General features: G+C 34.6%; 1 protein-coding gene across 5 annotated transcripts in view; it reads left to right on the plus strand.

The window, feature by feature from the left end:
- LOC125053654 overlaps positions 1–8491 on the plus strand; it is a 67789-nt gene extending 59298 nt beyond the window's left edge. For 3 of the 5 annotated variants that reach the window (XM_047655127.1, XM_047655125.1, XM_047655126.1), the window contains 7 exons: positions 43–165; positions 959–1150; positions 2241–2896; positions 3446–3613; positions 4003–4104; positions 5058–5151; positions 7495–8491. In XM_047655127.1, coding sequence (XP_047511083.1) covers positions 43–165; positions 959–1150; positions 2241–2896; positions 3446–3613; positions 4003–4104; positions 5058–5151; positions 7495–7601 — 1442 coding nt within the window. In that variant the 3' untranslated portion in view covers positions 7602–8491. Of the gene's footprint in view, positions 1–42; positions 166–958; positions 1151–2240; positions 2897–3445; positions 3614–4002; positions 4105–5057; positions 5152–7268; positions 7371–7494 lie in introns of all 5 variants that reach the window. The other 2 variants (XR_007117601.1, XM_047655128.1) reach the window with 2 other exon arrangements.
- The last annotated feature ends 3355 nt before the right edge of the window (positions 8492–11846 follow it).

The raw sequence follows: 11846 nt of genomic DNA on the forward strand, positions 1-11846 counted from the left end.
TTTCTAAGAGCAATATTATTACATTATTGGATTGTGTTGCAGAAGTTACAAGAGTCCAGCAGTTGGTCACAGCTCTGCAAAGACAGCGTCAAGAGTTAAGTCGCGCCGTGAGGCACTTGACCCAGCAGTCCCAGGTCTTACAGACGACACAAGATTCTATGCCAGGTACAGTAAAATTTCTGAACACAATCGGTATTATTATATTTTATTTATTTATTTATAACAACACACCTGCCCTAACAGGCGACCCCAAATTGACAAGAGTGAACAAAAGCTTACAAAACAAAAAAAAAATCAAACATACAAAATCAATCAAGAAAAACAAAATTACATAATAAAAAATTAACTAACGACTAGGTATAGGCACTAACAAATAATAAAAGTTTTGCCAGTTCACTCAACGGAGAATGAAAAAGGTCCGTTAACCTATGCAGTTCATTAACTAAACCAATACACCGAATCATATGTGCCCTTTTCAGAAGGTTAGTCCTAGCCGTGGGCACATGGAGGTTATTATATGTGAGGTTAAATATACCGTTTTTATCACCATGGTTACTGGTGTAATTTCCATCTAAGGAGTGGTAACCATGGTAACGTTTATTGAAGTTAGTATGTAATTTGTTTCCATTGTTATTATTTAATTCTATTTATATGGAAATAACACCGAACCAAGATAACAAACACGGTACTTAGAACAGTCCACGTTATAATTCACAGAAGTTGAATTATATTTTTCATATACACTTAATTGAATACGCCGAATTTCGTAAGACAGCCTATATTTAAAAAAAAACTTAGATATCAAACTAAAGACGAAACGACGTGTTCTGTTCGATAGTGGGTCATGTCACGTCCATTTGACCAAAAACCCGTTTCGAGTATGCGTTGACGGAACTTGTCAATCCTTGTGTCATATTTTTTTCCCACCCAATACATTTTGCCATATATTTTCTTTCAGGGCAACATCGGCCATTATCATACTGGCAAGAAACGAATCTAGATACTGGTCATACAATTGACCACGGCCAGGATTATGAGTACGAAAGCCATCCAATCCACTACGGACAGACGGAACCATTATATGTTGATACTAGACCTGGCGATATCACCTCTCCCATGACCAGTGAGGACATGCAGCATTCGGCATTTGGTACGTATTAGTTTTTAAATTTTTATGACAACAACGTCAATGTCAAAATTTAATTTTGACACAAGGGAGTCCTTTAATTTTGACACAAGGGAGTCCTACTTCGAGCAATTGTCGTCTCTGTTTTTTTTTTTTTTATGATTGGACAATTCACACCAATTGACCTAGTCCCATGCTAAGCTGGTGAAGCTTGTGTTATGGGTACAAGGCAACGGATATACATACATATTATACATAGATAGACCTAACACAAATAAATACATATTTAAACACCCAAGACCTAAGCACAACACCAAATGCTCATCACATCGATGTTTGTCTCAGCCGGGGATCGAACCCGGGACCCATGGATTCGCAGTCAGGGTTACTAACCACTAGACCAATGAGCCGCCGTTAACCTTGAAGTGCATCGTGTATTCGAATCGCGGCTGTGTCAAGAGATTTTTTTAGGCACGCATTTAACACTTGCTCAGACGCATATGGCTTTATATAAGTCTGAAGCCTAAGGGAGCGTTCAAGTATTACGTAACAAATTGGGGGGGGGTCCTTTTGTAAAACGTTACGATACGGGACGGGGTGAAGACTTTCCATTACTTTACCCCACATAATGGTAACTTTTAGGTATAAAGAGACACAAGGTGGTCACGAAACGTTTTACTATTGGGTATAGAAAAACGTTACGGCGCGTTACATGGGGGGGGGGGGGCAATAATCTCTAAAAATTGCGTGACGTAATACTTGAACGCTCCCTAAATAAGAATCGGACTACTACTATCTGAGCTTAAGATCCATTGATAGATAATACTAATCCATGCTAACCTATTTGCCTCAGATTGCAGCCTATCAGCCTTTTTTCTGACACATGTCATCGATTTTTAGATTATGAACAAGCCGGTGGCCTCACAATGTTTCCTTCATCGTATGAGTGAATGAGTCAGCTGAAGCCACTTTATTAGAGCTATTATTATTATTGCTATGTTTTAATAGACAGTAATTCGATGAAATTTGTAATAGTTTATGTAAATTTCTGCAAAACCTCATAATCTGCTTATATAGGCACCATAGCGTTTACTAAACCCAAAATACATTACAGGTCATCTATCCAACGTCGAAAAGCAAGAAATCAAAACAGTCCGTATAGTGAAACGCGAGAGTGAGAGACGTCAAAGAGACAGAGAGCGCTCCCTCCAGCCAATGTCCGATTGGTCCACCAACATCACGACCAACATCGACCAGTTCCTCGAGGAAGAGTTGGTCCAACCCATCAACAACTATCGCGCGTCCTCCGTCCCAAGAACGGATTACTCCAAATTCGAGGAATACTACGCGAAACAAAATAAAGAGACACCGTATTTGAAATTCGAGAGGAACATGGAACTCAGCCCTAAATACCCATCGAGCCCGTCTCTATCTAACTACGACTACTCCCGAGATTACAAATACAGTTACGACAGACTAACTCTATCTAACCAGTACCTGAACAGCCCGACGGAAAGTTCCAGAACTTTAACCAATGACATTTCGAAGACCAGCAGTGTCATGAGCCTGACGAGATCCAACATGGAGTTGTCGCCGATATTCAAAAGTGAGGCTGCGAAGGAGATAATCACAGAAATGTCGGACACGCATAAGAATGGATCCTTGCATAGGAGACAGGTTCCGAAAGAGAAGAGAAGACATTATACTGCGCCGCATCATTTGAGCGCGAAGACATTGAATGAATTACCGAAGAATGGCTATAAACAAGATGTAAGTTTTTTTTAATTGATTTCAAAAATGGAGGCAATTTCACCCATATGTGTTGTTAGATATGATTTTTTAGGCTTCCAGTGTGTGTGCTTAATGACGTAAGTGTTTGTTTGTCCATAAAAGTCGACGGCGTGTGTTTGGCACAGAAGTCTTCCCAAGTAGGTAACCCTAATAGAAAAACAAATGGTTACGAAACAGATACAGAAACTTGAGTCCTAGACCTAACAAGGTTTTGAGGTTTAAATGCGCCACTGGTTTTTTATATCAACTATTTGATATTCCATTTTTTCCTTTTAGTTTAGTGTAGGATTTTACTCCTAAGTTCTTTTCATGTATGTAGTACAATTAAGGATTACATTATAGTTTTATAATGCAGAAATATTTGAATATTAATCCTGTTATTTGAAAATCGGAAACGTCGGAGATTTTACATATTTTACGCAACGTCAGCTACTTTTTTTTGTGACGTCTAATTAAATAAAAATATAATTGATTGTTTGTTTTTTTTTCAATAAAAATTCACGTTATAACTAAACAAATATTGTATAGGCAATGGCTCGTTCCGTGGACGACGCCGACATGGAGCGTGCATTACGCGGCGCCGCGCCTGACGTTGTGAGGTCTGCTCTCCCCGCTACCAAGATACGCGACTCCATCGACCAGTTGCTGGCTGCGCCTCAGAAAATCGTGATTCCCGAGCGATACATTCCTGAGAAGGTGAGTACGTAGTACGGGGGTGATCTAATTTTTAGCCGTTGGTTATTTCGAATAAAAAAGAATTGGTCGAAAGAAAATAATTGTATTATTTTAATCAGGATATAATAATGAAAAAATATATTATTTTCTTGTCATATTGTAAATAAAAATGATGCAAAGTAAATATGACGTAATATTCTAAAAACTGCTGTTATTTCCAAAAACAGGTGGACAAGCTCACAGATATTAATTTTTTTCTTCAGATATGTTGACCATATATTAAATTAAATTCTATAATGCGTAAAGTAATTTGTGGTTCTTTATCGTCTTTCAAACGTCTAATTTAATTATATGGGACTACATTATTCCAACGTTAGAATGAAATTATAAGAATTTGTTTTCGATTTCAGCCCCCAGAACTATCCCCAGAAGAACAACAGAAGAGACAAGAGAAAGTAGAGTCGATCAAAAAGATGCTGTCCAGCTCTTCGGGTGACCAAACTAGCACCAAGGTAACAGATAGTCATACTCATAATACATAATTTAAATCAAGAATAAAAAAGCGTATTCACCAAAATTCTAATAAACCGTTTTATTAATACTAAGAGCTCTTTGCTATTATATATATTATTAAAAAGAGAGAAATCTTAGCTATTATATTGTCTTTAAATAGATAATAGAAAATATTGCATATATAAAATTAATCTATGAGTTATTATGGGTTCTTTTGATACAAAGGAATACACGTAAACGTTGAACATCTAGAAAAAAAGTTCATCGTCATTCTAATGAATCATTTTTCTTATCATTAATGTAGTCTTTTGCATCGTGTCTTATAGTCTGCTTTGTAATTTTTATGCATGTTTCATTATCATAAACTCATAAACAAATTATATAGATTGGCCATTGTTTGCAGATGAATTTGTAGTTAGTTTCATTCTTATATTTTGAAGGACTACATCTATCAAAATCAGACCACCCTGCATTTTGTTTTACTAAAATTTCCCTTTTTTTTCAATCTTTAGATAATAAAGATCTTGTTCATTTTGTCTATACAATATTTATGTAAATTTTAACTTCATACTTACATTACCTCAATAATTTCCCACATATTGATTTTCCATAAAATTTATTTATATTAAATATACTAATCTCATACAACCATAGTTGCATTTCTAACCCAATGACATACCATTACCATAATGCTTTACCATTGTAGTACTATTAAAATTATATACTAATTAAACTGTAGACAAATTCACACATCATCTTCAATCTCTAGAATTCCTTATTACTAAATCAATGACTAGACTGTCCTATTAGGCTATTGGGTGCGAAAATTGCATTACTTAGAATTCTCCACAATTTTGGAAAATTATAAAAAATCCCGCCTATATATTAGTTGTATATCTGCAAACACTGGCAAGCTTTTGGCTGTATATAAGCATATCTATGTGCTTGTTAGAGCCCGGATGGAGAAAAACGACAGCGGGAACACTTACTACAAATGAACCAGATACTCGCCAAGCAGGTCACGGAGATGAGCAAAATTATAGCTGGTAAGTGTTTGGATGTTTGCTCTACTTGGCGTAGTAAAGCATTCTTTTGTGACTACTGAATTTCTGCTTGTCTTTTTTTTATGAAAACCGTAATAAATAACATTTCAAAATTTTTTGACGTGACAACGTCTTATAATTCGATGGAGCGGGCTGCACGCACGATAAAACATTCATGCGGCGTTACCTCGCTCTGAGGCGTTCCATTTAAGGCTTGAAGTGCAAGCGAGAGCGCGAAGCGACAGAGAGGCACAATCGGACTCCGCGCTCTTCAGCGTTCGTCATCTGTCTTCTCCTACTTGAGTGAGCGATTCGTGACGTTGTCACGTTCAACTATCGTCAGTAAACCGACTTTACAGACAACCGATTTTTTTAACTCGTTAAATATAAACTATGAAATACGTTGTATATATAACTAACAGAAAACTATATGGATAAAAGTATAAATAATTTTAAAAATATATGCATTATTTAGATAGGAGTAAAAAAAATTCAAGGAAAATTCTGGTTATATGTCTTTCGTCCTATTATATCACTTTTTTATATTATACCTAGAAAAATGAATTACGATAAAAGACACAAGAAGACAAAACTTGCAATAGTTAGTGCTTGAATATGTATTTTGGAACGAAACCAATTTTTAGTTCCTAATTTTGTCACCAGAGCCCTTATAGCTTCTACTACTTTTGCACAAAATGTTGTACTTGGCAATACATTAAACTTGTGTACTTTACTAATAATTCTATCATAACTGTACTGCAATAAAGTTTTTTAGTCTGTGTTACGCCATCTTTGTTTCAATACTTACCTTCTTACACCGGTGAGCAGAATTCATTACTTATTTACTGTATTACAAGAGTAAAATTCTAGAATTCTTAGGTTCTGTCTACAGTCAGAGATTCACTAAGTCACGCGCGTAAAATGTATAATGATTCTTACTACGCCAAGTAAATTTAAAATACCTTGATTTGGATGTATTAAATACAATGAACTTTGTGAAACTAAAAATGTCATAATTGATATCTAGAATGAAACAATTGAGCCTTAATACATCCATAACTCCCAAAGTTGCTAAGTAACTTCACGAGCAGCATTTTGAATGTAACTTTTTTGTCCAGTTTTGATTTTGCACTTTTTATTTGTGTTGTGAGAATTATCTGGTGCATGATTGCATGTTGCATTTTTCATGCAACCTCTTTGGTTTATTATGTTTTATGTAGTCGATGTTTTGAATAAAAGCAATGAGAATTATTTGGAATTAAATTCATTACAAAACAATATTTGTATGTATTTCTAGAACTGTCAAGACTGCGCGTTTGCTTGAAGTTTTATACCTTTAAAAATGACGCAATGGTCGCAACTATTAAAAATCGTGTTTAAACCTTCACTTTGGCACTGCTCTTGCAGTGAAAACGTTATAATTTTGATACAATTATATACTGAGATGTTCTTAAAGGTAGTAAGGAATCCTGTAGTCTAGTATACTGACGTCTGGGATGACATCATTACCTATACACCTTGCTTGCGTAGCGAATCACCCAAAGTGAACAAGTCTGCGGAAGTAGAGAACGTCACCTACATTTCGGTTTATCATATTACTGGCCTGGCGAACATCGTACCGCCTAACAGTCGATTCTTTATTTTTTTTTAATACTTATTCTGCTATTCGGGACACCGGTCTAGCTAGTAAGATAAAAAAAAAGAAAGTTGATAAGACAACATATACATTATGTCAAAAAATAAAAATGTACCTTCCCGGAACCCCTCCACTAACAATTGAACTTTATGTTATGGTATTAAAGTTCAAATTGACTATAAGTATTATTACGAATATTTTGTATGGGAATATAGAAAAGTGTTGTTTTTAGACTTTTTCATTCAATTTTTTTTAATTTTTTTTTCCGTAAGAACCATCCTCGTACTTCAAGGAATATTTTAAACAAAATCAGACAAATCGGTCAAGCCGTTTTCATGTTATGTCGTGACAACGGAAAACGGGTTTCATTTTTATATATATATATTAAAATACCTAGATCATGCACCACGAAAATTCTCATCTACTAACGTCACGTGTGTCCACGCATGTAACAATAATGCTTGATGTCGTTTGTCCCACCCAGGAACCAATGACGGACCGTCGAATTGATCCATTTATCATATCCTTAGCTATTACCTAATTGGCCTCCGGATCATCGTGCCGCATGGTTTTTATGCATTTTGTTGTGAGTAGCTTTTGTTTTTTTTTCGACCGACTTCAAATGGGCGTTCTTTTGTTTCTATTGATTTTGATTTGAAGTCGGTTTTCAGTAGTAATTGCGACTTACTAATCCATTTTTGTTTTAACAGTGAAAGCCTTGGAAGAACTGCCTCTAACAAACAACGCTGATGATTCGGATCGCTCACCAGATGTGGAATTGCCAATATATCAGCAGAGGGACAATTTCTTCACCTAACCTGGAAAATTAAGACATTTTAAGTGAAGCTACGATAGCGAATTGCGTCACTTGTCTAAGTTATTTGTGGCATTCGGTCTTTTAGCTTTGGCATGGTGTACAATGCCTAAATGTATGAACCAAATATCTGATAAAAACCTCGTATAATCAGAAGGTTTTGATGCAGATACTTAAGGAAAATTGGCTTATTTACTAGGATGTTGTACTAGAGACACGAATCTGTAACGTCAGCAGTTAGCAGAAAGAGTGAGACATAATGTTGTCTCACTCTTGTATATGACGATAGAAGAACTCAAATTTAAAGGCTTCATCATATCGTAAATTATGTTCAATGTTTAGGAACATATCATGTAATGCCATATCTTTGTTATGCTAAGAAAAATGTTTAATTGTTGCTTAGCATTCTGCATTAAAGAAGTACAAGTTATATGTAAAATCTTGTTAGTAGACGAAAAAAATCAAATAATAGTTAGTGATTTCAAATTTGCCTGTAATCAAATTGTAAGTATTTGAAAGCGTATTTCATTATTAAGCCATACTTAGAAATGCTTGAAGAAAGATGTCACAAGACTCGAGGCATTTTATAAGTAAGGCATACATCTGAATTGTGTATGAAGACTCGGTTTATTATTTCTATCGACTATGTACATACTATAGATATATGAAGATATTTAAAACTATTATTTAGCAATACCAAAATGTTCTTAATAGTTATATAATAGATCTGATGTTCGTAACAGAATGGCCTGAAAATTATTTCTTATTTTAGTATATTCACGCTCCTATTCTAAAACATACATCATAGTCTTGTTTTGAGCGCTGTCAAAAATCTAAGACAAAAAATTACAGATGTTAGCGATTACTTTTAACGTGATGATCTATAAAATCAGTTTGGGTATGTTCCGATATACACTGCGAGTACTGTATAGTGCTCCCACTGTTCAAAAATTTGTTCCGCTATGGACTGCAGTATACAGCCGCAGCGTCCTAGGAAATATATGACGTCACAAATCCCCGCTATACTTCTACTGCGAGCACTGGCGTTTTCGAGGTAAGGTACTCGCAGTGCTTTGATCACGTGATCAATCAAAACCACTTGAATGCCTAACGGCTGATATAACTTACAGTTTAATAACAAACATTTAAAATTCTAACTTACTTTCTTTGTAGTATTAATTCAATTGACAGTTAATATTAATATAGATTTTTTTAATGCGATAATACTCCAATAATAGTTTTTCTTGTTGAATTGAAAAACTTTGATGCACTCATTTGAAAACTGTGTCGAAAAACGAAGCTGACTAGTATACTGGACTGCGTTCCGTTTTAAATTGTAACCAGTATAGCTGGCTATAGAGAAACGGTTTCACAGTATACTAAATTGACGGTACTCTGTACAGTGGTCGCAGTGTATATCGGAACATACCCTTTATTTATAATATTTGCACGAACTTTACGTCAAGTATTCACAAACGTCAATGTCAGTTTTTGACAGTTCGAACGTGTCTATTTTTCCTACAATTTGAATCCCTGAATGTTGCCTACACCCGTTTAGTTTGAAATACGGCCACGGACTACGAAGTGCTTTATTGCTCCATACAAAAATCCATTGACTAAGTGTCAAACTCAAACTCAAAATACACTTCTATTCTATTTTACGCATTGTTCGTGCTATGGCCTTAAAGATGTATATAAAGTATTTAGTATTTAAGATACACAACTGGACGATGCCATGTTAGTTAATTTAGGTTTCCTTTAGTTTTAATGTATGCCATTGTTTATCATTTAATTTTTTAAGTGTTATTTAATTTTATTATACTGTAGATTTTTGCATTGATACCATTTTGTATAATATCGATTTATTTTCATTTAATAAAACTTAATTTAAGTATAAAATTTGTTGTAAATAATTTTTTACTTTGCTAATAATACGGATACCGTACGATTAATTTTTATCCTTTCCGGTATTCATAATATAGTTTTTTTTCATCCCTGCAATTATAAATATTTTGGATTTTGATACTTACTGAGTGTTCTTGTAGATCCTTTAAAGTTAGTCAACTGTTTAAAGTCCCACAACCCCATGGGGCGTGGGACGGTTATATTTTTATATCTCTATGGATATTATTTCTAAGTCAGAAAGCAGAGTAAGATTTTGAGACAGCGCTAAATATGCCCTTCGTATGTCAAGTCAATACATTTCTGACGTTCCTGTTACTTGGCGCCATAGAACTTTATAGAACATATTTGACAGCTGTCAGCTAGCTTCATACAACGTACACTGACGTAACATTCTTACGACGTTTAGTTCAATCTATAAAGGTGGGAACTGACCAAAGTTACGAGGTGTAATGTAATGTTACACAGCGAGCATTCGTGCAGTCAGTACGTCGTGTGATTACTCGCTACGCGCGTGCGCTCGGGACGACTTTTGACAAAGAGCGTACTGACCGAACCGCGTAACAGTCAAAGGATTCGCCAAAAAACCGACAGCCGGGTGGAGCACTCAAAGCGAGCAACGAGCGACTCGTTGCTCGCTGGTTTCCCCGTAACACGACGTACTGACTGCACGAATGCTCGCTGTGTAAAATTACATTACATGTTACATTACACCTCGTAACGTTGGTCAGTTCCCACCTTAACAGAAATTGTTTAATATGTTTAGAATGTGTATTTAAAAGTAAATCGTAAAATTTTCATTATTACATAAATCTGTAATCAAAATTAAAAAAAGTTTTAATCTAAAAAATATGCTCGTCGTTACAAGGTTACGTTCTTGAATTTTGATGAAATGTCAAATGGAACCTATTAAATTGGCTCTGTTTTAAGTACCTTACCATGTTTTCTCCTTAATAAATTGCGTGTTGAAATAAAAATCTATTGGTATACGGGCTTCTGACAACGTTAGGGCTGAAAGTCGCTTAGCCTCTATATTTGAAATATACCTTTTATTCTAAAGCTAATGAATGCCGATATACAGTACTTTCAAACAATTATTCGTACTGAAGCCGTATTATTAGTTGCCTTTGCACATAGATCGTCAATTGTAGTTAATATGCTTCTGAATCGCTTCAAGTAGAAGCAACGAATTGGTAATCTTTGTGATAAACATATACTTACTTCATATACACATATATTAATTGTAGTAATGTAGGCCCCTATAAATAGCCTATTAAAGCTTTAAAATACTTATGACTATTGTATTATAAATTGTCTTATCGACGCAAAACGTAATCATTAAAATGTATTTAAATGGACCTTTAAACGTTTCTCTTGTATTACGATAATTCTAGGACAATATTATTTTGATGTACAAAACTAGACTTAAAATATTCAAGTTCAAGAGCTAAATGAATAAACACACTATTTAATTAATATTAAAAAACCTTTTCGTGATAAGCAAATTTAAGTATTGCGCCATCTACATGAAATTATTGTCAACTCTAATGAAACGCGTTACTCAAGCGAATAAACCGATGTAATATTTATTTTTGATATTAGTTGAAATTCTCCAACCACTAGGGACGATCCCCGACAAGCCTAACCACTGACTGGCCCGTAGCCCCCCTGGCGAGAAGTTGTATACAAGCGGTCTGATTAATTCCGTTAGCGTGTTTCAGAGTATGACGTCATGGCAGTAATTGTGTAATGTAGATGTCGCTACAAAGATACATTTATTTAATCTATTTTCAATAGTCTAGTTTGAGTACATCAGCAATGTCTGTACTATATTATAACTAATCATAACTACATATTAACGCGTAATTAGCGTATTATTACTTATTTAAATCCTTATAATTTTTCGTTAACTATATTTAAATGATTTTCATTTATCATACATATTTATCTATATATCAAACTAAGTATTAATTTAATTCTAAGCAAATGGTAGTTCTATGTTTATATTGCTTCAGTTTCATAAATATTAGCTCTACGCGTAAAACACTTGAGTACAAGTAACAGTTCTATTTAGTGGAAGAATGTTCTTAATTCTATTTCAAATGTCAACTCTCCTGCTAAAATAATATAAGTGGGTGTGTTCTCTCATAATCGATGTACCGATTTAGATTTCAGATTTCATTATTCACATAACGTATGATTGTAAAATTATGTATCTTATATATTTACATTGCCTACATTCGTTTCTATTCTTATTTATCTCTTCTGTGCGAAATCAACTACTAAATTTAATTCAGACTTCGCGGATATCAGGTAGTAGAAAATTTTATGAACTTATAGACTGAT

The sequence above is a fragment of the Pieris napi genome, chromosome 11 (genome assembly GCF_905475465.1).
Source record: "Pieris napi chromosome 11, ilPieNapi1.2, whole genome shotgun sequence".
In the NCBI taxonomy this organism is placed as follows: Eukaryota; Metazoa; Arthropoda; class Insecta; order Lepidoptera; family Pieridae; genus Pieris; species Pieris napi.